At 37.8% G+C, this 27253-nt stretch overlaps 1 protein-coding gene across 2 annotated transcripts in view; it reads right to left on the minus strand.

Annotated features, from left to right (window-relative positions):
* The window catches only part of fras1 (Fraser extracellular matrix complex subunit 1), a 119396-nt gene that overhangs the window by 54835 nt on the left and 37308 nt on the right, over positions 1–27253 (minus strand). For both annotated transcript variants that reach the window (XM_047818659.1, XM_047818657.1), the window contains exons 7-21: positions 26010–26093; positions 25237–25338; positions 24612–24803; positions 22495–22584; positions 22345–22383; positions 22065–22212; positions 19282–19428; positions 18310–18444; positions 13101–13244; positions 11760–11900; positions 11252–11392; positions 10470–10637; positions 6347–6487; positions 4457–4600; positions 1598–1753 (exon numbers count right to left, since the gene is read on the minus strand). In XM_047818659.1, the coding sequence (XP_047674615.1) occupies positions 1598–1753; positions 4457–4600; positions 6347–6487; positions 10470–10637; positions 11252–11392; positions 11760–11900; positions 13101–13244; positions 18310–18444; positions 19282–19428; positions 22065–22212; positions 22345–22383; positions 22495–22584; positions 24612–24803; positions 25237–25338; positions 26010–26093 (1972 nt within the window). The remainder of the gene's footprint in view (positions 1–1597; positions 1754–4456; positions 4601–6346; positions 6488–10469; positions 10638–11251; positions 11393–11759; positions 11901–13100; positions 13245–18309; positions 18445–19281; positions 19429–22064; positions 22213–22344; positions 22384–22494; positions 22585–24611; positions 24804–25236; positions 25339–26009; positions 26094–27253) is intronic.

Consider the following 27253-nt stretch of genomic DNA (forward strand, 5'->3'; position numbering starts at 1 on the left):
TTTTTTCCTGAATAAGTTCTGGTTGCCAGGTATAGTGTGTTCCTTCGCATCAGGAGGTCCTAATGCAAGCACATGCTGTTACAGACTGATAGCTGTTGTGTGATGGAATGATTTCAGCAAGTGTGTAGAGACTGCTATAAAAAAAAAAACAGGGACAAAATAGGACATAAAAAAATCTGGAAAAGCTTCCAATAATTAATGACAGGTTTGTGAGTAGTGTTTACAGCGTGCTTGAGAATAAACAATTTCTGTAACCCTTGGGTTTAGCTGTGGCTCTTCCTAGTTTGAGTGTTGCTGTATTAATGTGCTCTCAGCTCCTTTAACAGCTCTGTGCTTGTCCAAGATTCTGCATAACTGCTTTGGATAAGAGCATCTGCCAAATAAATAACTGTAAATGTAAAGCCAGATGTGAGCCAGTGGGCTTCACTAATTAGCACGAATACTGGTGAGGAGTCTCAACACTGCTCTGAAATAGTTACATAAGTCAGTCTAGATAATCAGTGGCATTTTCAAGGCTGAGACGCTGCTGCAGCCTGGCAACTGATAGCATGGTGTTTTTTTATAGAACTTCATTCGATTCACAGAAAAAATGTAGGACATATTCATTGGATGTTTTAAAAAAACATATACCAAGCACAAAGCCTTATGTAGCCATATACACGAGACAAGGCTATTTCATTTACACAATAGACAGGAGTGCAGCTGCTTGCTGAAGACGTAGTGCTGGTTATCAGCTGAGCTGATTATGCTGCTTCAAAAGGCAGCAACTCTTTATTGAAAAGCTGAATCTTGATAGAGAAATAAAGTGTTTCAATTACTTCTTTCAAAATATTTCAGTTTTATCTCACACCGGGCTATGCCTAATGCCCAAAAACCTTCAAGCTGTATTATGATGTTACATAGAACTCCTTCAGTCTGGTACATGCTCTAATCCATCACTACTGAATTTATATTCATGGGATCAATGTGACTACATTTCGGGGTTTCTACAGAGTTTAGACATCTCTAATGCCATGGGATTATGTGTTTGGGCCAAACTATTATAAGGGGTTATTTGTTTGGGCCAAACTATGGACAGGGGTTATGTGTTATGTGTTTTTCTATCTGTGCCTCTGAATGGCAATAATTATAAAATTTTGGTATCTTTATGTTCAGCTTTTTTCTATCCTGGCCATACTTTACCATTAACCCTGTATGTATCTCTGTGTTTAGTCATATTTATGGCCAGCATTTCTGTATTTGGGCCTCTGTTTGGCCAAGTATCTGTGCCTCCGAATAGCAGGCTTTCTCTGTATGGGCCTCTCTGTGGCTAGGGCTTCAGTGTTTTGGCCTCACTGTGACTAGTGTTTCAGTGTTCGTGCTCTTCTGTGTCCAGGCTTTCTATCTTTGAGCCCCTGTGCGTCCAGTCTATGACAGTGTAAGCTCAATAATTTACAGTTCTGTGCTTGCACAGTAAAAAAGAAGTTCTAATATAAGTTTAAATCTCACCAGAGATGCAGAACGGCACTCTTAGACCTTTGAATAGTGCTTTTCATTCTCAGCTATGTGCTTGGTTAGATTCTGCCTTACATCGGATAAAAGCATCTACCATACTCACTCTTGCAGGCTCCATGGTATTTGTAGTGTCCCGGTGGACATTGATGCACACAGTGATCTCCCAGGAGCAGCAACTGGGAGCCTTTACACCACAAACACACAGTCCCAGAACCTAGCTGCAGGTCTGCTGTACACCTCTGACAGCCCTCCCGACACTCTGCAAGAGAGGAGAATGGGTACATGATTAGTACATACTGCTTATTATTTTTTCACTTCCCTGTGCAAGTATCAGACTATAGCTCTGAATTTGGGATATCTACTGGAAATCTAACCTGAATAGAAGTGTCGGTAAACAAAAAAATCAGTCACAGGCACAATAAGCCATTATCATGCCCACATAAGGTGCTTAGTGTACAAAGACAATCTTTTCATCTTTTCATACCTTACCCTTAAACCCTGATTTCTTATCTGATAAGAGGAGAGAAGACAGAGCTTTAGGCAGGTAGCAAGTAGATCTGATAGATCATTACAGTGAATAAGAACATGTGTGTGTGTGTGTGTTTGTGTGTGGGTTTGTACATGCCATAAACCCAAGCATAAAAAATATTGAATCATTTTAGCATTGTTACAGTATATGATGAGAGTTAAAGGGTTGAGTGAAGGTCACTCAAAAATGGCAGGAAAGTATTTATTGCACATAAACACTTCAGACCGCATCCTTTTAAATATTAAACAGCCATCTTCTTCCTGTTGTTTACTATAATGCCAGTCTAGCAAGGTCACTTTGCAACTAGATCATCTAATTAGCTTTAGAGTCACTGCCAAAACAATGCCAGACACAATATCCTCTGATCTTCTAAAAAAAAAAAAAAGACTAATGTTTGGATTTTATGTTATGTGACAAAAGGTATATACATACCGGGAAAGACAGAACAGCTCAATCTAAGAGAAAGGAGGCCAGAAGGTTATGAACCAGAATATTGTGGGCTTAAATCTTGGTTGTATTCTATCTTCCTTCCATTAAAATGAATAAAATGGATTACGGATTAAAACGGATTAACAGCCGAGATCAGAACTGACATGATGAAACCTTGAAAATCTCTTTTGTCCTTGTCCAGTGTTCTAAACCAGCTTTAATCCTCTTAAAGAAATACTCCGGAGCTTTTTACACTGATGTCTATCTTCTGTTTCTGTAGTGTATGTGTGCTTTCCACAGCAAAAGTTTACGTACTGACAGACGTATGAAAAACCTGTTGTAATGAAAGTCTAAGGCTAGTTGTTGGGGCAGATTAAAAAAAAGGGTATTTTGCTAGAAAAGTAGAAATCCTTGGAAGTTTGGCTTTGAGTGATAAATAAATAAACACGTGACGTGACATACAGCTAAGTACGGCGACCCATACTCAAAATTCGTTCTCTGCATTTGACCCATCCAAAGTGCACACACACAGCAGTGAACACACACCCAGAGCAGTGGGCAGCCATTTATGCTGCGGAGCCCGGGGAGCAATTGGGGGGTTGGGTGCCTTGCTCAAGGGCACCTATTCGTCGTGGCCGGCCCGAGACTCGAACCCACAACCTTAGGATTACGAGTCAGACTCTCTAACCATTAGGCCACGACTTGCCCATTAGGCCACAACTACAGCTGTGGTCATCAGCAGTCAGTACAGCCTTCGAGTGAACATAGAACATGTCTCAGTTACTTATTAATCATGCATAGATCCCAAAATGTCTTCATGAACAGGAGTCATTTCCCCAAGAAACAGAATAAAATAGCTTTGAAAAGAAATGCATTTATGTCTGTTTCATCTAAAAAACATTAAAATTTGTGTTATGTCTGTAGATTTAAAGCATGTAGTTTTAAAATCACCCAACAACTTTAGACTTCCATTAGGATTGGAAACATTTTTTTTTCCTGTCAGGAAACAGAAAAGGGAGAAACACTGCATATTTGTTATTATTGTCTGAGATGGAGAAGACATGCAGAAAGCTCTGAGCTAAGCGTAAAACATCTGATCTATTATTAAAAATGTATTTATACAGCTTGTGTAAGACATTATCTTAGAATTGGTGATGAGACCATTTGATTATGTGAGAGAGATGAAATGTGCCTCTCTGAGAAGTCCCACCAGGCATTCCTTAGTAAACGAGTTGAGCTGAAGTGATATTAAAAACCCAGCAAAAACCTGTTTGATCTCTTTTTTTTAATGGTGGAATAATTAAACCATGTATATATCAATCCATTTGTTTACATCCTAATTTCTCCCTGCAAAAGTCTTGCTAGCTTAGAAGATAACGTTGGACTCGCTAAATCAAAGACAGCTAGCATAATTTTCCCAGTAAACCACAATGCAGTTAGATCTCATGCTAGTTACCGGTCTCGTTGACAGGAATTTTCCAAGATTTACCAGGAATAAGTCGATCCTTTGCAGTGCAGCTCATCATCTCTTTTGTGTTGTTGTTTTTTTTTTTTGTTTTAATCTATGTTCAGACTTGTTATCATTCCTTTTCTAGTTTCTATCTATTGGCCAATTAGGATTCTCTTATTCATATCTCCATGCTTGTTGAGGCACAACCTTACACAAGACCAGAGACACAGCAACCTTTATTTGGTAGCAGAAATCCTTAACAATATTGAGTCAGACAAATAAAAAAAGGCAAAAAAGGCAAAATAATGGTCAGTCATAAGAAAAAGCTTTACTTCTTGATATAAAATCCCAAATACATAATCATCTTAAGTATTAGCACATTATTTCTGAATAAAATTGAATTTTGCAATGTTTCTTTTACATGGTTGACAAAATAACCTAACCAACTATTAATTATGCATATAATATATACCCCATGTTCAAATATCAGTTTAGAATTGTGGACTAAATTATTATTATTATTATTATTATTATTACTAATGTGACCTACTCACCACTACAGTAGCCCACAGCGTTTAGGTACTGTCCCTCGGGGCAGCTGGTGCGGCAGTATCCGTTGTGGAGGCTGGCGTGAGGTGGGCAGATTGTACAGTCGGCTTGAGAGGGACCCGAACACTCCTTACATGTTGGATGGCAAGCTAAAAAAAAAAACACACAACACCATTTATATATCTATTTGAACTATTATAACCAAACACACCAACAACCACAGAGTCAGTTTATGTAGCAACTGGAATATTTGCAGCAAACACAAGTCAAATTTGAACACCACCACGCTCTTCTTATGGAATTAATCATGCCAGAACTACCTTTAAAATAGAAAAAAATTTATATATATATATATATATATTTCAGACATTTACACATTTGAACTGATTCCTATTTGGAGAAATTCCATCTTATTCCTTAAAATTCCATACAAATCCTAAAATCATCACTCATTCTTAAGATACTTTACTAATGAGAACCTCGGACAGATGGACGGATGGAGGGACGACCCCAAAACAGAAATCCTTCCCAACTCAGACGCATAAAACAATTAGTACCGTGCTGAAGTCATGATTTAATCGCAATATGAACATAAAATGAATCATGTTGCTTCATTACTTTAACCTCAGATTTCTATTTCAAACAGAGATTTGTTTTAATCTTGCAGCTCAGGCGAATAACAACAAAATATCAACATAATATTTTAGATTGGAGTTATTCAAGAAGTTATAGTTATAGATAAATGAAAAGTGACAAAATTAAGGAAGCAAGAGATGAACTGGACTGAAGAGAACTGGACTGTAGGAAGTACTTAATAGCGCTCCATGAACAAAACATGAAAAAAATAAAAATGAAAAGAACCCTTTGGTGTAAAAATCGTTTATCCCACTTCCTCATTCCTGTGAGAACATGTCACAAGCGCATGTTAATAGTCATTGACATTGGCTAAAGTCAATGAATGCTCATGACCTCTGAATGGGGCAGAGTCATCTTGAAACAGGCCACTCCCATCAGGACAGATTTGTTCTATTGAAGTATAATAGTGATCAGTCAGAAAAACCGTGTATTGATTTGCAGTTGGAAAAACTGTTGCTAGCAAAATGCCTCCAACAACATAACACTGCGACAGATTTTTCTTTTAAATCACTAACCCCGAGCAAATCATTCAGAATGTGACACTCTGATATAGAATCACCTTGGGTTGACCAACTGAAAAGAGTTTAGCACACTCAATTAGCCTTCCTAAATGAGCCTGATACTGAAGCCGTTCACTATCTAGCACTGGCTCAACATATTTAATAGTTTATCTTCAAAAGGCGGCCAACAAGGAATTATGTTGCCATTAACTTTAAGTACGTGGGATTCTTCTTGGCTTGTACTTCATCTTAAAATGCCTGCAGCGTGGAATCCAACAGACTTTTAAACGATGTTTAAAGTGCAGAGCCAAAAGGCGATACAGGGAGCCGGATTCGCGTCAGGAATTACAGCCCATTACTGGCATGTGTTGCTGAAAAGCTTTAATACACTCCCCCTGTATGTTATAATGAATCCTACTGACAAACGCCAATACTCCACCACATATACTGCTATTAAATCTGTCAGTGTCTTCACAGTCATATTGATTCATGTTCATTTCTTTTCTCATAACAGAAAGTTTCCTAGGTAGGTCTTAAAAAAGGTATAGGATAATTTATCTTTTAAAGCTTATTTGCAACTTTTACAGTTTTTTTTTTTTAATGAAAAATCATTTTCCTAGCAAAATAAAAGACAGAGAGAGAGAGAGAGAGAGAGAGAGAGAGAGAGAGAGAGAGAGAGAGAGAGAGAGAGAGAGAGAGAGAGAGAGAGAGAGAGAGAGAGAGAGAGAGAGAGAGAGAGAGGAGAAGGACTGTACTTACCATGGCAGGTTCGGTCTTGGACATAGAAGCCATGAGGACATTGACGGAGGCATTGTCCGTTGTACAGGACACTGGTTTGAGGGCAAGAAGTACAGTTGTAGACATTTCCTGCTGTACAATGTGAACATGACGCATGGCATTCTGAAAAGAAAACAAGTTTCTTGTGAACAAATGCTTAAGGACGAAGAAAACACTGAACAGAACAGAGATTTTAACTCTGTTAAACTGTAACTACTCGAGAAACAAAGCTTTAGAGTCGAGTGCAAAAGTTTGTGTACCCTTAGGAGAACATGAAGAGGACATTTCAATTAAATCAACACAACTTGTTATGCTTGGTTTCACAGATGTTCTTTCATTTTCACAAGCTGTACAAATTAAATTAGATAGAAAAAAAAACTTTACAGGCTTTATAAATGTACAGCTGGTTTTCTGAGTGTGCTATAAGTAAAGAATAAAACATGATGGGACTTGCTGTTACAGGAAAACAATAAATGCAGCCCAATGCCAACACCAGATACTGTTGGTTATTATCCAGGTGAAGCACATCACAAAGTCTTTTATTCCTTTTGCAACTTTTAATTGCTTCTTAAATGTCAGTTTTAACAGAATGACATCTTGACCAAATCCATGCTGTTGTATAAATATTCTCTAGTGACTTGTCCACAGTCATCCTTTAGAACTCTCTCTAGTCTCGTTGTTTATCCAGATAATACACAACTATACATTACCTTCTTTAAATCAGGTCTGAAGACAAAAATTCTTTTCTTTACTTTCATCTACGTGATTGTTGTCTCACTGCAGAAGACACTAACACTTCGTAAATAAACTGCAAAATGTTTTTTCACTCAGAAAACATAGAGAATGCAGACTTTTGTTCTTAAAAACAAACATGCAAAAAAAGAGGCAGTTCTAAGCCTGGCCCATGACCATTACTGACAATATATCATGCCATTATATAAAGGGCACTCTACAACAAGCTCCGGCTCCATTTGGAAAAGTGCTTGAAGGGAACACGATTTCGAAAAAAACCAACAAAGGCAAACACGCATGCTGCATCTTGTCAATGATAAACACATCCTCTCATATGGGATGTTAATGTTAAAGAAACCTTTTGGCTTTTCCAAGCAAAATGTCACATTTTCTATTCAGCCCTCACACACTCACACACACACACACACACACACACACACACACACACACACACACACACACACACACACACACACACACACACACACAGTCACTTTATTATATCATCCAACCTTTCCACAGCTCCCAATGTCAGCCAGCAGAAATAATTGATCTATAACTGTAATTGAGTATTTTGCCCTCAAGAAGAACAGCAAGCAAATTAAATCCCAACCATTGTCGAACCACGTTCTTCACACTGAGGCTACAAAGATGTATGTAAAACACTTTTCTTGCCTACTTCTGATTCATTTCTTGGTGATTGGTTCGCCTATTGATCGTTCTACATTTTCAAGACATTTGAACCATCGATAAAAAAAACAAAGGCAGAAGAAATGAAACTGAGACATCGGTCGATGAGATGCTAATTGATAGTAGCAGGAAGTGGAGTGCTTTAATTCATAACTGATTTGTAATAATTTGGAACAGAAGATATATGCTGGAAGACAAAGAAATGAATCTCAAATGATTTCATTTGGTAATATCGGGCATTGATATTACATCCGTTACACATTTTAAACCCCAGAATTTGTAACATTATGTGCGCATCATTTTAGTGTGATTTCCGCTTTTGAAAAAAAAAAAAAAACACACATTATCAGGCAGTCTGCTGAAATGTGAAACAAAAGTGATTTACACACTGGGATTTCCTGGCTCTGATATCCGATCAGCCAGCACACATACACAGACTAAACAAACACTCACAAATATGTACCCCCACATATACAGCTCAGCCTGTAGCCTGGAGTACGCTGAAGATTTGTCTGAGCATGCAAGCTTAGCACAATGGATGCCATTGATGTCAAGGGGACACATCATCATTTACTTAGTGAGAACCCTGACAGTGGACACATTGATAGTAGCCTGAAGCTGATTTTCCACAAGCTACAATATCACAGTTGATGATGTGCACCGGAGTGTTCTAAAGCCTTGCACATCACACACATTGGTTAAGATAGTAGGCATGGATTTTATTAAGTATATCTGAAATATAAATATAAAAATAAAATAAATAAAAATCTATAAATGTTACAAGGATACATTTATACCAACAGGCGTCTAATGTTTTTCCCAAACATCATATTTCCTACGTCTAATCTTAGAACTATCTTTCTCTTGAATTACAATAACATTTCAGTGAGCAGTGAATTTCAAACCGTTTGTGTCTGATGGAGGTGTGTAATGCCTGTGTGAGAGAAAACCGCCTACGACTCTTTGGAAACTTGCACCACTCAGGTTCCTAGAACACCAAGGACTATCCTAGAAGTCTACACGATGCAAAAATAGCCCTAAGTATTCTCCATGAAGGATGCTACAACCACCATTAAGTATATCGGTTCTCTTAACAAAACAATAAAAAAACTAATGTTTTAAAAGTTTAGAGGTAGAAAAAACTGGTCGTGAACTTCTATGTAATAAATAGAGGAAGCAAGGTCTGCCTTTTTGAGTGTTTTTCAAACAATTTTAGCCATGAGCAGGTAGATATATTATGATGGTGCACTCTGGTCTAATGTTAGAAGGCGTTTTCTGGGTTCAGATCATTTGAAATATTAATAAAACTGTTCTTTACACTATACAAAAGATCTGACCCTGAAACCAGCTCCGCTCCCAGACAGAACAGGGCCGCTAAAAAGACAGTCCATAATACATAAGTAGTTTCAACAAAGATGATAGGGATGATGGGTTTAGGAGGAAGGCTTATCCCTGGCAAATTGTCTCATAGACAGCAGAGGAATCTACAAATTAGAAACTGGGTTGGAATCAGTCTACTGGAACCGCCTTTGACTCCTCCACTGGTCTTCCAGTGATTGCAATTCACATCGGTCCTTCGTCAGCAAAGTAGCTCTATTCCATTATACTCCCACTGTACTGTATACTTTGCAGAAGGGAGGATGCTGAATTCCATCAGAGAACTACGGTCTTCAAGAAAACACAGCCATCTAAATTCTAAATTTCTTCTATTTAGCCTTAAATTCAGTGTATAACCTCATGACTGAAAAGGTTACAAGCAGAACCTCATTATAAAGCTAGAAATGTTAACCAACGAAAGAACCCCTCAGGTAGTGTGCTTCAAAACCTTTCTTTATATATCTCTTTATTTTTCTTTATTTTAGTTTCTACCAGTGACATACTGAAACCAATTAGGAGCCTCATTATGGAAATGTACACATTAGGAACAATCCTGAATGACCTGTTCATAGCATAAGCTGAACATACATGTGGCAAGTGTTACCGCCATACCATTGTGTTTCACAACCCCCCCTTTCATTGTTCTTTGTTCATATCAAGCTACTAACCACCACATGCATACAGTATCTGCACCTCATCACCACCACCTCCATGACTCTTATCTGTTCTCAACTCTTAGACAGATTAACTCTAATATTTATATTCACAGTACTTCTTTGTAAGCTTTCTATTCCCATTTGAGTTTCTGCACCATTAATTTCACTGTACGGATTTTTCTGTGAACAAGCCCGAGGCTGTTTTCCTATATGCAACTTTTTGGACTACTGGGACTGAATTTTGAACCAAGGTTCTCCAGCATGTGCATCCTGTCACCTTTAGGTGATTATTGACAAAATGGGATGCAGATTGTGGTTTCGTATATCGACTGCAAACTTTTTTCTCACAGGGGGCCAACTACAATTAATTACATTTCAACTTCATCTAGAAACTGGAATACTAAAACAGAGCCGCAACTTGGCTCGCAAACAGGTCTCAACACTATGTCGGTCCGGGGAGACTGTACCTTTAATATAGCAGATTCAAAAGCCTCAGAAAAGGGCTTTGTCTAAACAGGGTTTTAATCATTTGTATCATTTTTTATATTAGAAATTATGTTGATCAACATTTAACAATATCAATAAGAATGTCAAAATGAGTAATTCCAGAATCCCTGTGAGAAATGAAGGCCTTGTCTTGGTGTACTTGCCTCTGCAGATGAGATCTGAGTCCAGGTAATGCTGTGACAGACAGGAGGATAAACACATGCCATAAGAAGCGTGTGCATTCTGAGGCTGCAGCACTTCCTCTGGCTTTACACATCGCACACAGTCTGAGGAATCGGGACCTACACAAGCCCGGCAAGATGCGTGGCAACCTGCAGAGAGAAAGCAAATAATAGAGGAAAGATGGATGACAAGAAAAGAAGGAAAAAAGGAGGGAGAGGAAGAAGGATGGAGAAAGGCAATGGGAGGAGGGAAAGAGAATAATAGTGAGAAAGAAGATAGAAAAAAAGCAGAAAATGGATTGACTGGCTTCTGTGATGCAAACATCTCTGCATCCTTGGATCTTGATCTCTGGATTAGCTCCCAGCTGGACTACCTATATCTGTTACTTTGAATTCAGTTCATACAAAACCCAATGGCGTAATAACTTGTGTTTATGTTCGCCATCTGCACTCTGCTGTAGTCTCTGCTAGAAACTGCTCATAAAGTATCCTCAGAGTCATGAGACTTTGAAAAAGAAAAGTCTGTATGGCAAGTCTGGCCTTAACCATGAAGCGTTTAAACTTGCAAAAAAAAAAAAAAACAGCAAGCAAGTTTCAGAATAACTTACAACAATGGATTACATAACATTTATTCTGTTTTGTGACCTTCTCCTTTGAAGGTCCACAAAATAAATATGTATCTAAGCTCGAGTCAATAATCTCAGTGCAAAATTATTATTAGTCTTTGAATATCATGTAGCTGAGGGTAGAAACTGAGCTCTTACTGTAACAGTGTCCATCTCTGTTAAACAAACTCTCTCCACATGACTCTACACACTCGCCGTGGTGTAGAATCAGGGAACCGGGGCATGAAGAGCACTGGTCTGCTGAAGGTCCGGAGCAGGATGTGCACGAGCTGTGACACACTGAGGGACATGACAAAATGTAGGAGTAGGCCAAAAGGTCATATGATTAAATGGGCAAGAAACATGTGGCTTATAAACAGTGTGTTTACAGCATACAATAATCAATGTCACTGTAAATTTTGATCAAAATAAACCATTCTTTAATTGAGAACTCTCAAAGTGTAATAAAAGAAACTTTATATCTTACTTTTATTAATTTCTAGCTCAAAGTGATGTAAAAAAAAAAAAAGAATAATGAAACAAAAATATATCCGTGGGTGGCACTTAGCAAGAATAACCTTCATATATACACACTGATCGACTCAGATGAAAGAAAAGATGTTATTTTAGATGTCTTCTAAAATGTTTCGAACTTGATGTTACTTACATTGGCAGCGACCGTGTACGTCTTTGTAATGCTGATCCGGACATTCGGAAATACATTTCCCATGATGCAGTGCATGGCCACTGGGGCAGCTCAGGCAGCTGGGGTTATCAGGCTTACAGGTGGTGCAGGATGGGTTACATTCTACATGGCAAGACACAGATACAGTTCTGAACTCCACTGAACTGATTTAAACTAAACTTGGGATGGCAATGCAGAAATAACAGAGCTAACCCTTGATATTTTACGTCTTTCAAAGGTAGCGTGTTTAAACAAGGTACGCAAACCTCTTGGCGACGTGAGCAGACAAGTGTGACATCCGTCAACACAAAACAGCAACAACAGATATCGAGCGAGCCGGCTGAACCTCCTCGAATCCGACAATATCCGAGCTGCCGATTAGTCTTTAAGCTGACGTTCATGATTTTGTTGTCATGCTGCAGCCTGAGGCTTCTTCACAGACCCTCCTGCGTGTCTCTGCACCTACTATTTGCCACAGATGATTGAAACTTAGCCCCCTGTGGAATTTTGAGCCACTCGCAACACTAAACAGCTGCCTGGGTGCTTACTGGCTGGCTGCATTTTTGTTCTTTATTTTCAAAAATCAGCTGCATTATTTTTGTTCATACTCAATTGTTTAAATGTGATTTAAAAATGAATACAAATTCTTGAAGTGCTTTTTAAATTCTTGACATGAGAAAGAAATTCAATGCTGAATAAGGACACAACAAAATAGCCACAAATTCCAATTTTTTGGCCTTAGCTACCGACTAAAAATGAAAAGTTAGCTAAAAAATCTAGCTAAAGTGTTTTTTCACATTTCACTCATTTTAAATAGATCTCAGCTACTAGATTCAGTGGAATTTTGCCGTGAATTGATTCAGTTTCAAGTTTCAAGCTGTCAGGCAAACAGCAAGTCTGTATTAATGCAGTCATTATGTTATCTTTTATATAGCAACAGCTCGTTTATACAGGGAACTGTTGGAAGGATGGTCCACATGAACAGATTCTTTTTTTAAGTGTGTAATTGCTGAAGGTTTTCTGTGGGGAAATGTTTATATAGCATTTTAGGAAGTAGACTCCGAGAGGTACACTCAGATATCAAGATATAACTTTATGTCTTTATACATTGGAAAGTCTTCTATTATTGGAAAAAATAACTGTAGGTTCAGAAATTTGCAAAATGATGTCAGAATTTTATTAGCCAGGGTTTAAAGAGATACTGAAAACTGACAAATGGGTGTTTCTTTACACTTTCGGTTTGATGACATAATTAATAATACCTGTGTTGAGCCTGAAATCTGCACAATAATACGGAAATAAGTCCGTTGTTGAGTTGCTTACCATAACAGCGGCCTTGACTGACGTAGAAGCCCGACCCACACTCTGCTACACAAAAGCCGTCCTTCAGGAGATGGGACCGGTCAGCGCATGACAGACAGTCCTGAGGTCCCACCCCTTGGCATGAGGAACAGGAGTCATGGCAACCTGCAGAGGAAAGGGTTAAAAATGCCATTGAGAATTTGAGCGCCGTCTATTCAGGGATCAACTCTGCTTGATAAGCCTTGGTGAGAACTTTCAGTAGCGTGACTTAGACTACATGCCAGTGTGAATTGGAACAAAAGATGACCTTTCTGTGAAACCCAAGCCCTATAAAACACACAGAAACACACACACACGGCCCAATTACAGTACCTTCTTTTCACACGGTCCACATCGAACCACACAGTGAGACGTCTCGCTGATCTAACAGAGAAAGTGCTGACTGCAAGCTAAATTAGCCCAGATTTTGCCTCCATAAGGGAGGTGACCTACTGAGATCTAACCTTAAATTACTTTGCTCTTAGCAGCAACTATAATCAAAAGCTTAATTATGTTTTATCCTGATGTTGCATTTTGAATAGGTTTTTAAATGCAGGGAAAAAAGAAGTAGGATTCTCAAAAATTTAGCTGAACATTTGTTTATAAAAATGTTAGTGAAAAATTCCATCCATCATACCGTTTATTCTAGACAGAGACGTGGAAAGCCTGGAGTCTATACCGGGGGTCTTAGGGTAAAAGGTTGGGGACCTTGGACACTCATCATATTGCACAATCACACACACACACACACACACACACACACACACACACACACACACACACCAGACAATTTAGAGATGCCAATCAGTCTACGGCGCATGAATTTGGATGGGGGAGGAAACCAGAGTGCCTGGAAAAAAACCCTGAAATACATGGAAGAACCTGCAAACTCCACACACACACACACACACACACACACACACACACACACACACACACACACACACACACACACACACACACACACACACACGATGGAGGCAGGAACAACCCACCAACCCCAGAGATAAAGTACAACATAAAGTGCTAAGAACTCAGCCACAGCCTCATCTCTCAATGCTGGCAAAACCAAAAGTTGTACCAAAATGTATTAGAAATATAGAAAATTCTTGTTGGTTGTTCTTGAGTAATTAAATCTTTATGGTATAAAATAATGAAGAAATAGATACTTTATATTTGTGATGGTCTTTGAGTTTCCCATGTTTCTTAATTTACCAACTGTCACTTTATCTCTAGCCAACTCCTTACTATAAATAGTGTGTGAGTCTATAGCACAATTTGAAAATTTTTTGTTGTGTTTAAATAACCATTAAAAGCTATCACATTACATGAAATGAATACATATACTGTATGGATGTCTTGTTAACACCTCAAAATCGTTTTACAGCCTCTTTTTTTCACCACACTTCCTTCCTTCACTTAGCACTGAGAGCCAGTAGAAGAGTTCTAGTTCCTACAACACATGAGAATGCTGTGCCTGGGAATCATGTTTCGTTGTTAATTGTTTATGGAGTTTCTGGCATCAAAAAAAGCTCGTAATTTGTTTTTAGTGTAAGGCATCATTTCAACAGCTTCACTGCGAGCCTCAGAAAAAGAGAAACCCAAAACTAGAGCACCATAAAATATAATAGCGCTGACAGACTGAATAAATATGGTGTCACAGATGCAAGTCAGTGAGAGTTATTGGCTACTGGAGATCTCTTATAATATGTATATGTGTGTGTGGGTGCAAGTGTATATTTATCAGACCCACCTGCCTAAATGTGTATAAAACACACATGAGCATTTGGGGGCTCTACAGTTTGTTCCCAAATATAATTTAAGAGTGGATACACCGTGTTAGCAGAAGCTGTCCAGATTTTCCTCTTTATATTCATATTTTCACAGTGAGAGCTGGTTAGGAAATAAAAATATAAAATTGTACTATTTTACTAATAATGTTTTCATGATTCGAGCATAATAGCAATGTAATAACACACATATATTACGATAAGCTGTTAAAATCTATTTCTCTGTCTGCAATCAGTGTAAAAGCCTGCAGAAGTGTATTTATCATCGTCAAGAACTTTCTATTACAGGAAAAACATAAAATAAAAAGACCAATGATATAAAGAAGAAGAAGGGAAAAAAAGAGAAGAAGAAATCTAAAATAATACAACAATCATAAATAATAAAAATTATATTTTTTAATTAGAATTTTTGTAATAAAATTGATTTCCTGGTGTAGCGTACGTTTTGTTTTTTTTATGTTTTTTTCCAGATTTTTGCTTTAGATTTTTACATTTTGTAATGTAATGAAGCTAATTGAAGCATAACAAACTTATAATAACACATAATAAAGCAGTTAAAAAGAAGTACAGCATTTTCCACCAAATTTCGCTCACTGCTACCGTTACTATCGATGTGACTGTATGAAAATGCAAGCAGGATGAAAAAATACATTGGCAGTAATGTGTGTGGTTAATGTATTTAAATGCTTTATACTTCTCCAAACTGTTAGCATAAACCTGACTAATCCGATTTGGCTTCCGAATCCTGTAAATCCTCCAGGATGTGCCTTAACATACATAATCCGCTTGAGTCGGATGATTATTCAACCACATACAAAAAATAAAATAATGTACTTTTTATTATTATTATTATTCCTCATCCCTGAATCCCATGCCCACGTCCACCTCTGTGTCTCTGCTTGGAGCTGCTACACTCATTTTGCGACTCATTTTCCTCCCTAAAGATTTGCACTTCCCAAATATAATGTATGCCCAGGCCTCACACATCCCTGCCTTTTATTTAAAGCGTTTTAGTGTCTATATTTATTGTTAAAAGTGTTTAAGGAATAAAACAGAATTGAATTGAATGAAACTACAATACTTGCATTTCATCAGTTAATATTCAGCTGTTAAGCCAATAAAATTCTCCTCGTAAGATGGAGATTCTACAGGCATTCACTCAACTGTATACATTTTAGACAAATCCAATTTCTAGTCCTGGTTCATTACAGAGTGGAATAGAGCAGCAACACCAGCTGCTGTAATTGCTTTGAATGGTCCAGTGCTCCTGTCACACACCAGTTAGCACGATCTCTATCACACGGTCCCTTCAGAATTGAAATGGCTGTGGACGGCTAGCATGTCAGAGCTGGGACCGCTTCTATTTGAGTCCCTTGATATTCATGTGAGCTTGAGAACGATACCGTAAGAGAGAACTCCGGAAGAGAAGATATGAAATCTAAGGAGATGTAGATGGTTCCTCTTTAATATTATCAAATAAATTATCACGTCGGGGGGCATGGTGGTTTGTTGGTTAGCACGTTCGCCTCACACCTTGGGGGATGGGGGTTTGATTCCTGCCTCCGCCTTGTGTGTGTCTAGTTTGCATGTTCTCCCCGTGCCTCGGGGGTTTCCTCCGGGTACTCTGGTTTCCTCCCCGGTCCAAAGACATGCATGGTAGGTTGATTGGGAACTCTGGAAAATTGTCCGTAGTGTGTGAGTGTGTGAGTGTGTGTGTGTGTGCCCTGCGATGGGTTGGCACTCTGTCCAGGGTGTATCCTGCCTTGATGCCCGATGACGCCTGAGATAGGCACAGGCTCCCCGTGACCCGAGAAGTTCGGATAAGTGGTAGAAAATGAATGAATGTATGAATGAATGAATTATCACAGCTTAATGTTTCACTGGTTTCCATGTGGCTACAGTTTAATATTTTTTTTAGAATATAAAATGAAAGAGCAGAATCGTGGAATAGTGTCTTTTATGCCTTCAAGGTTTTTGCAGAGGTTTTTGTGATTGTTGCTGCTTTTTCCAAAAAGATTTTATGCTTTTTTTGCGGAAAACTAATCAAATTTGTGAAATTGCAAGCACAGGATTCTACTTTTAAACTCCTACCAGTGAAGACATATTTTTATTTTCTTTCTATGATAGCTCTACTCATATTTAATTAAGTGGATGAAAGTGGGCTTTGGCTGAATGCCAAATGTCACATAAAACATCGTGGCCCAATCTCGGGTTATTTTTGAAAAATTGCAAGCTTCTCTAAAAATCACAGTTTGCTTAATTTTGCATTATTTTTTCTGCAATCACAAAAAGCTCTGGAACTGGTCCAATCCTTATATCTTATTATAAAATCGTACAGTATGTTTTAATGTTTAAAATATGTATGTATAAAAAAAGTAAGCCTAGTAAAATTTAAGAGAATCAAATTCAATGAGTGAGATAATGTCCAGTCAATTTTAGACAAAAATTCAAGTCCAAATTGACACATCTGAAGTTCTGATGTCAACATTTTAATTCGAATTTCATGAACTGAATTTGAACTGACTTCAAACCTTGTATCAAAATTCAAACAGGGGAACAGCAATTCAGGTTACTTTTTTACAATTGAATCTCTCACTCTCTCATTTTCTACCGCTTATCCGAACTACCTCGGGTCACGGGGTCTCGGGTCACATCTCAGGCTTCATCGAGCATCGAGGCAGGATACACCCTGGACAGAGTGCCAACCCATCGCAGGGCACACACACACTCTCATTCACTCACACACTACGGACAAATTTCCAGAGATGCCAATCAACCTGCCATGAATGTCTTTGGACCGGGGAGGAAACCGGAGTACCCGGAGGAAACCCCCGAGGCATGGGGAGAACATGCAAACTCCGCACACAAGGCGGAGGTGGGAATCAAACCCCGACCGTGGAGGTGTGAGGCACACGTGCCACCACTAAGCCACCGTGCCCCCTACAATTGAATCTCAACTTTTAAATTTGAATGTGTCAAGCATCAAATTCTGGTGTACAAAATTCCGATAGTGATTGTAAATGTTTAAATGATGTGCTTCCAAAAAAATATCAAATGTAAAGCTTAAAAAATATAAAATGGTATCAGTATACTCTGTAAGACTATCTATTTTTGATTGTTAGCAAAAAAAGAATAATTTGAAAATGTGAGTTTCAAAATGTAAATATCTGCACAGTGGAAAAAAAATAATTGAAATAAATACCTACATATCTGAGATAAATATTTGTTACTAGCTATAAATTCGCTGCTAGTTCAATTTTAATAATAAGAAGTCAATGTCTAATTTCAGAAGCACAGCTTTTTATTGTCTTCTAAAAAAAAAAGAATGCTCTGTGCGTTGTGTCAAATGTGTGGGCTTTTTTTTTTCTTTTCTAAAGCACAGAAGATGGAAGAGAACTCACTCAGGCACTGTGTGTGGTCCTGGTATAGTCCCGTCTCGCAGGCGGCCACACACTGCCTACCGCTGAGCAGCAACGACCCACCACATGCTGTACACTCAAAGCTGTTCTCACAGGTGACACAGGATGGCTGGCAGGCTAACAGAGACAGAGAAAGAGAGTGGGAGAGAGCAGGAGACAATAAATTAGGGCATAACACAACTGGAGACTACACAGGAGATTAATGCGTGTGTGTTTGCGTGTGTGTCAGAAAAAGAGAAAGAATGAGTGTGAGTCACCAAAATATCCATGACAGATTGAGACAGTATTAAACCTGCTGTGACAACCTAATTAGCATTTCGTTCCATTATTATTCTACACTGAAACTCAAGCCTCAAGAGAAGCAGTGAAACAGAGGACACGACAAAAACTGAACTGAACTGCAGCAATGACGCCAAAAACACAAGGTCAGTCTCAGGGCGTAATAGATGCCTGTCAAGTGATGTTCTATCCCACCTCTGACCTCAGAATGAAAGGGGATGTTTTTAAAACAGAAGGAACATGTTCTGGCCTGTTAGTTTCGAGTCACGCTCACATACATGCCCCTTTTTACCACAGAAGGGAAAATTATAGATCTTATCAGCCTGACTATGTAGGCTCATGGGGTGTGTTAAATGGGTGCATTTATCTGAAATATTTAAAACATATATTTAAAACCCAACCTAGATCATTGGAGCGAAGAGGTTGCATTAACACCTATCTTACAAATAATAGTGTGTGTGTGTGTGTGTATGTGTGTGTGTGTGTGTGTGTGAGAGAGAGAGAGAGAGAGAGAGAGAGAGAGAGAAATCTTCTCTGCATATTATTCAGACACTGACCAGCATCAGAGGAGAACAAAACTGAAATAACATGTAAATCAGACCCAAATGAGAGGCAAACATATTAAATAATTCAGAAGGCTAGAAAGTTATGAATAGAAAAACTCTGAAAGCGTACCTGCACAGACTCGGCCATTAGGGAAAAAACCGTGAGGACAATCGTGCACACAGTGTCCGTTCCACAGAAACGCTCCAGGGTCTTTACAGCTATTGCACTGATCCGGCGTAGTGGAGCATGTCAAACAGTCTGGATGACACTGGACGGCTGTCCACACACACACACACACACACACACACACACACACACACACACACACACACACACACACACACACACACACACACACACACACACACACACACACACACACTTTTCTAGTAGCAGAAAATCTAGATGAACAGACTCAATATAATCTTTTTTGTAACAGGTTTTCCATAAACTCAAAAGGGTTTTAAATCCTAAGGCCTAAAAATCTTCAGATATTAAAGGTGAGGTTCGTACATTAGTGCACATGACATAAAAGTCACAAAATCTGCATTATTAGTTGCTACACATTAGTGCTATACTGACTGGAATGTGCACATCTGGAATTTCCAGTTGATAGCTGTTTGTTAATAGAGGTTTAGCCTTTATATTATTACATGCAGAATACAAAACCCAAGCCAAACGATCTACAACTGGCATCTGGCAATTGATTCATGATAATGTGAAAAAATATACCACTAGAAAAAAAGTAATTGCTTGATATTTCAATAAAAAATATTTTAATAAAAAATATTTCAATAAAAATATCATTTTTTTTTCTTCTCATAATCAAAATTGTCTACTTTTTTATACTGTATGAAGTTCTACCAATAGAAAGTCTGATTGATGTATGACTGACAATTGTAATAATAATATATAAAAAACAGTCTGTAATGTTTATGTGTTTTAGGCATTTAATAAGCAAGAAAGCTAAAAGCTTATCAGTGTTATGCAACCTACAGTACAGTATCTGGCTAGCATGTTTATGTCAAGCTTCTGTTTCCATTTTTATGGCCCTGAAACTAGCTCCGCCTCTTTCCCTTAAATGGTGATACAGGAAGCATACACGTCGTCCCCCCCCCCCCCCCCCACAAAGCAGCAAGGTCAGTTGTCAAGGTTCTGTTGTAGTAATCTGAAAGGGTGTTTTTTTTTCCAGACTTCCAATCCTTAATTCCTCGAGAATATGCTTGTAATATGCTATGTTCTACTACATGGTTAATATATAAATACAGAGAAAGGGGTTAAAGAAATGATCATTACTTATATATACAAACTATAGTACATTGTATTCTGATGCTAAATAAGCCAGAGCTGAAAAACTACAAATCCTACACTGTCAATTAATGGCCAGATGAATTTCTTACTGCAAACACAATAGGTGATTTTCTTCTTAGCACCACTCTCTCATAAGTAGTAGAACTGAGTGTGTAGGAAGGAAAGCAAGAAGACACTTGGATGCTGAGAATAATGATACTGACAAGTGGAATTGTAGTGGAGGGCACTGAAACTCTGGCAACGTGCGTGCATGTTCGACAGCAGCAGACATTTCCCAGCTGTTTGTAGAATAGTTATCAGGGCAATAATAAGCTGTGCAATAATACAGTGCTTGAACCCTACATACAGTTTCTTAATAAAAGCCTAGTTTATGAACTACACAGTAATTTAAAATATAGGCATATATAATTTTGATTCCCACAAACCTATTAAAAACCATTAGTGCATTTTCCCCAAATGGCTTAAAGTGGAAAAATCCCAATACACAAAAAGTTTTATGTTCTAAGTTTCCCAACAAAATCCATGAGCAAGGTAAAACGTAATAGAGGTCCACACCGGTGCACAGTCACAAGCATGGAATTCATTAAGCAGACTCCCAGCATGCTAGCAGGTGCTATCTATCAGACGCATGCTGCTCACTATCAAGTGTGATTAATTGGATGAATGCTGAATGCAAAAGGAGAAAAGAGCTGTTTTCTGAAGGAACTCTGTTGGGAACTAGAAATCCAATTATCTCCCCACAGTCAAGTACAAGATTCATTTGGTCTGTTGTTTTGGCTCTCGTTAGTTCACAAAAGTGCGTTAACACGAAGTCAGACTTCTGTAGAGATCTGAATTTTCAGATATCTGACTCTAAATAACACACAGTGTCTTGGATAACACGTTATAATAAGAGGGCCTTAATCGATAATAATATAATAGTAATTCTATAATAGTCCGATTATTTTAATTGTTTCTAAAAATTATTAAATACTATACTATGGTTTATTAAGATGAATTAGTTGATGAGTAGGTAATTAGTACAAATAATAGTGTCATTTTTAACATTGTGTAATTAGATTTGAGCTGTGAATGAAGGGAGCCATGGATAGTGGTGCAAGGTGGCAAGCTCTCTTGCTGATAGTGGGCTTCTGTGATCTCAATTATGTGGAAGAAGGCAGACAGTACTTTCGTCTTAATGTGCCTAGCTGCGCTGTAACACAGCATGAACGCAACAGTTTGGCTTTTGTCATGAGGAAGTATTTCTAAATTATAACTCTCCCTGGTTTCTAGTTATTGTACTATATGGAAGAGCTGGCTGGTGGGTAAGAATTGGGTGTGAATGGTGAAATATTCGGTCCCAACTTATCATTAATACATAATATAATACAATACTTGAATGTGTATTTATAGAAGGTAAGGGAGTGGGTATGAGCAGCAAGATAGGCGTGTGTCAAAAATGGCAAGACAAAGCAGAAACTGAGCAATTTGAAAAGGACGCGAAATAAATTTTGATAATTTGTAGCCTGGGGCTGAAGGTTTCATGAACTTCAGAACTAAACAAATCCAGAACCAGAACTTTTGGGACTATGTTCACAAATACACACAAGCACACATCTCACCTGGGTGGCATTCGGGACAGCACTGTCCCTGTTGAGGCATGGCAAGGGTGCCAACCGGACATGTGGGACAAGAGCGCTGATAACAGGTCACATGACCATTCTGACACTGGCATTTTCGACACGGACCATCACTCACACTCTCCAAATTCTGTAATGCACACATTTAAATGTGTGAATCATTTTAATGATAGCAACTTCACAACTGTGACAAAATATTTCCAACCCATTTGAATGTGTATGGTGTATCATCACGCATATTGGGTTTCGCAGCTCTACTTACAGCAAGACGTCTGAAATTTTTCACAGTGGATTTCTCACCCTGAAGAATACGATAATGGTCATGAGTTTAAGTTTTCGCATTAAAATACAGCATATATTTGATAGCACAGCACATCATATTGTTTTAGAAATATTCGATTTTACTCCTTACCTCATTTTCCAGGTGCGTATACACACAAGAACTGACTGATGGTTTACACTCTGCACAACACTTCCCACTTAAATACACCAACTCTTCCCCCTGGTACACAGATAAAAAATGTGTGAAGGTGTTAAAAATAAACTGGCAAATGACTTTCCTTAAAGTGTTAGCAAATTCATATCACAACAAAAATGCCACATGCAAACTATATTTCAAAAGTTGTATATGTTATTGATTCCTAGTGTTGGTGGACGTCATCGTGAGAAAAGCACTGTCAGTGTCTTCTACTGTACATGATGTTGCTTGATTACCACAATGTTCATCATTTGAGATGGGATCTCATTAGAAAATGGAAACTATATTATAAAAGCTTTCACATCTCACTCTTGCTTCAACACTGGCCAACTGGGAAGCTGATCATTTGTCATTAGATATCATATTAATAGGTCATCTTGGTAAGTGGATTTTCTTTTCTATTTATTGCATTTAGGTTTCTCCCACTTGGGTAATTTACAAGTCTAAAGGTTGTTGGTCGTATCCTACTTATACATTTACACCATTAATCTGAAGAATGAAGGTTGCGTATTGTCCATGGCAGTGTATCCAATGTCCTTTCAGAACTGATTACTGCCACCTGTGTCCTATCATTGGCAACCATCCTGGCACAAGCCTTGCACCTCCACCATGGACTTACATCACAGTAAATTTCTAGTCAAGTTATTCTTCTAGTTGTGTCCAGTTTATTTTATGTCTAGCTCTTGTATCTATTTCGTGTCATGTCCAGCTCTGTTTGTGTCTAGTTCTTGTGTGTAGTTCTTGTCATGTAAGGACTTTTGTCTAATTTCATTTGTGTCTAGTTCTGTTTGTTCCTAGTTTGAGTTGTGTCTAGTATTTCCGTCTAGTTCTTATCGGTTCTAGCTCTAGATGTGCCTAATTTTATCATATATATATATATATATATATATATATATATATATATATATATATATATATATATATATACACACACACACACACACACATAGTTGTGTCTAGTTCTCTAGCTGGGTCTAGTTGTTGTGTCTAGCTGTTGTTTCTTGTTCTTGTGTTTAGTTTAAATCAAATCAAGTTCTTGTTTTGTTTCATTCTGGTTGTTTCTAATTTTAGCTGTGTCTCAATTTCTGTCTGCTTATTGTCTAATTCTAGCTGTGAATATTTCTTTTTGTATCAAGTACTTATTGTGTCTTGTCCCTGTTGTGTCTAATTTCAGTTCATTTCTAATTCTTCCCGCGTCAAATCCTGGTTGTCTTTGATCATGTCAAGTGTTTGTCTTGAAGTGTCTGTGTCTAGATCTTGTTTGCTTGGCCCAGCCTTGACCTGACTACTTTTGTGTGCTTAACTTGGTTTTCTAGAAGTCAATCTGGTTCAGATATTTTTGCTAAATCTATTTTTCATATATGGCCATCCCTCTAGTTTTTGTAATTGCCTTAAATTACCTTGTGTTGTATTTCACAGATGTTTGTTCTCGTTCCTTGTGAATAAGTCGTACTCACATTATCGTTCACATAGGACGAAACATTCATCTGATCTATACTACACTTCACAGCCATATTGCAGACTGCCTCGATGTGAGAATGATCATATCTGCCATATAAATGCTATATAAATGAGGAGATAGATCCTATAGTTCCTCCTCTGTAAAATTTCAGGTGAATTCCATTCTTGGACCTCATCAGAGATGTCAGAAGACACAGCAGACACTGACCCTATATCCTAATAGAAATTCTGACCTTAGTCCAGTCTCTGATGTGGTCATATACCAGTGGCCACAGCATAATAATAAAAGTGCACACTAAAGGATGCAAGAATCCGTAAAGGTCACACTTCAAAACTTTCAACACTTTTGAAAAGCTCATGTATAATTCTAAACATTACCGCCAATGTTGTCACCTTGGATAACCTCTTCTGCTCTAAATCTAAATCCTGCATTATAGCTCCTGTTTTCAGATATTCTTGCCTAACATGTTTTAAATTGACCACTGGATAAATTTAAGCTATTGCTTCTAAGCAAAGAAAATCATGATGTTATGTCATGATGAAAGGTACATTCAGCTAAAATATTTTAAAAAGCATGGCGATTCTCCTACCCGTGGGCAGTCCAGCCTGGCACACTCGGCATGTTGGCATAGCACCTGGCCACGCTGGCACGTGCAGAACTCACAGCCGGTAACGTTCCACATGTCATCATGATAACGTGGTGTACCCTCATACAGGCAGCTGCCTTTGGTGGAGACGCACTCCTCGCAACATCTGCCAGGCCGCCTCACCTTCATCTCACCCTGACAACACACACAATACAGATTATTTTTAAGTCTCAGTTATTAGAGAGTAACATGTAAATAAATACATTCTGTAAAGTATATATTAGTATAATAATTTTATTGCTGTTTTTAACCCCAACCTTAACCCTAACACATGTAGGTTTGGATTTTGTTTTCCCTTAATAATAAAAACCTTCATTTAAAAACGGCATGTTGTGTTTACTTGTGTTATTTTTGACTAATATTTACATTTTTCACACCACTGTATATAGGGAGGACAATCATGTGGTATGTAATGTTGTATCATACACAATTGTTTTACACTTAGAACATAAATATCTACATCAAAGCTGTGTGTTATTTTAGAGGCAAAACCAAGCCCCTGACTGGATTGGAGAATTATTATTGTGTATTGCGTATGAATGATTTAGTGTAATGGCTTGTAAATGACCTTGTCACACTGGAGAGGGCTGCATTTTTCTGTATGACATCGTGATTGCCCACGGTGACACACACAGGTGGTACAACTGCTTTTCTGCCACTGTTGACCATCCTGGGGAGAGAAGACAGGATTTCAGGCTTGAATCTAACAATAACCCAAACACTTCTCCATTATCACAGTCCTCTTGGCTTTCCTAATAATTCTTTACCATGTTATGATTTAAAAAGTTGCTGATTTCAGTCTGAATACTAAATATACATTATATAATTAAATATTACCTCTGATCTGAAGCGTAAGTCCTGGATCATAAAGCTCATTCACAATTATGTGTTATGTCCCACGAGTCAGACTCATAATAGCTTAAACGGCTAAAATGTTCAGGTCTAATTAAAGACAAGGCAAATCATGCAGAAAATAGACATCGGTGATGGAGAATTAATTTACTTGAGAAATGAACAAACTTTCCATACTGTGCTTGTTCATCAGTCGTGACTAATTTTCCTCATTAGATCATGATTGACCTGACACATAACATGACATTAGTGACCACACACTTTACTTGGACCTTCCTATAAATGTTTTTTATTATCTACCAATGACTACGTGTAGACAATAGAAACCTTGAATCAGAGTCAGAGGAGTGGCAGAAAAAGAGAAAACAGCATGAAAAAAGGCACATAATGTTCTGCTTTAAGACCTCATTTTCTTTCATGTTGTCAAGAATATTGATCTCTCCGATGCCCTGATCTCAAGAACTGGAACATCACTATTTATCCATGTACCTTGTATTCTTTTCCAGCAGCTATGCATGGGTTTGAGATGCACTGAGGGCAGCACTGTCCTGGCTGGATCACCAGGTTTTCATTCTTAAAAAGACATAAACAAACATAAGTCATATGGGGTACACAGCATGGCAAATACAGATGACTTAAACTTCTAAGATTTAAAACTCCATCTGGTCCTAATTAGGCCTTACAATTAATTACACATAATTACACATAATTACACATAAACACCATATACAAGTTTCAAATTTATAATATGCTATATAAATAATGACTACATTATAATAGAACGATTTGGAAGAATTCTGGCCATTCTTTACAACAATACTTGAATTAGTTGATGATTGAGGGCATTTTATTATTTATATGTACCCCAACACTGGATGGGATTGAGGCCTGGATTTTGGTCTTGCTGAAGCCTTCATTTTTCACCCATTTAGTTTTAATCTTTTCACTGTGTTTGGAATTATTGCATGACCCATTTTCGGCCAAGCCGTTGCTTTCAGACAGATTAGCATCATAAAAGCCTTAAGAATGCATTAATATTAAGAGGGGCATTTTTTCAACTTGATTACTCCAAAAAGAACTACAAAGGTTCTGAAAACTGTCGCTATGGGGCATTTTCGATGGCCCCGTTTGAAAAATGGTTCGTTTTTTATTTTGATTAACTTTGCAAACCTACCCTATAGTAGAATGCTCTTTTTGGAAATGTCTACCCTTCCTTTAAAGATATGTGTTTAGTCTTTTTCTAAATAGACTAACTTAACATTTGATGTTTTAACTGAAGCCAACATTTCTCCAAGTCTGTGATTTCTCAAATCAAACATTCTAGCCTTTGGGTGAATGTGCTAGGATGCACACTGTACAAAACTGTTTTTAAAGGTCTCAATTTCTTAACAATCTTTCTCAGTGTATTGTGGATTTTTTATAACTCACCATAGAATAATAAGTAGCAACTGCTTCTTTGGGGTAACTGCTCATGCCCTTTATTGTTGGAATGATGTTAATACTAACCTGAATGCTTCAGATAACCCGACTGCCAAATGTTCTGCTTTCTAATATCATTATTATTATTATTATTATTATTATTATTATTATTATTATTATTATTATAGACTTATTATTATTTCAAGAGCATTTAATGAACATCTACTGGCTGCAATTTACTTTGTGATTTACTATGTACAAAGCAAAAGTAAGCTTATGCTTGCCTATTACCTGACTTTGGTAATTAATCATCT

This window comes from Tachysurus fulvidraco, chromosome 9, assembly GCF_022655615.1.
Source record: "Tachysurus fulvidraco isolate hzauxx_2018 chromosome 9, HZAU_PFXX_2.0, whole genome shotgun sequence".
Lineage (NCBI taxonomy): Eukaryota > Metazoa > Chordata > Actinopteri > Siluriformes > Bagridae > Tachysurus > Tachysurus fulvidraco.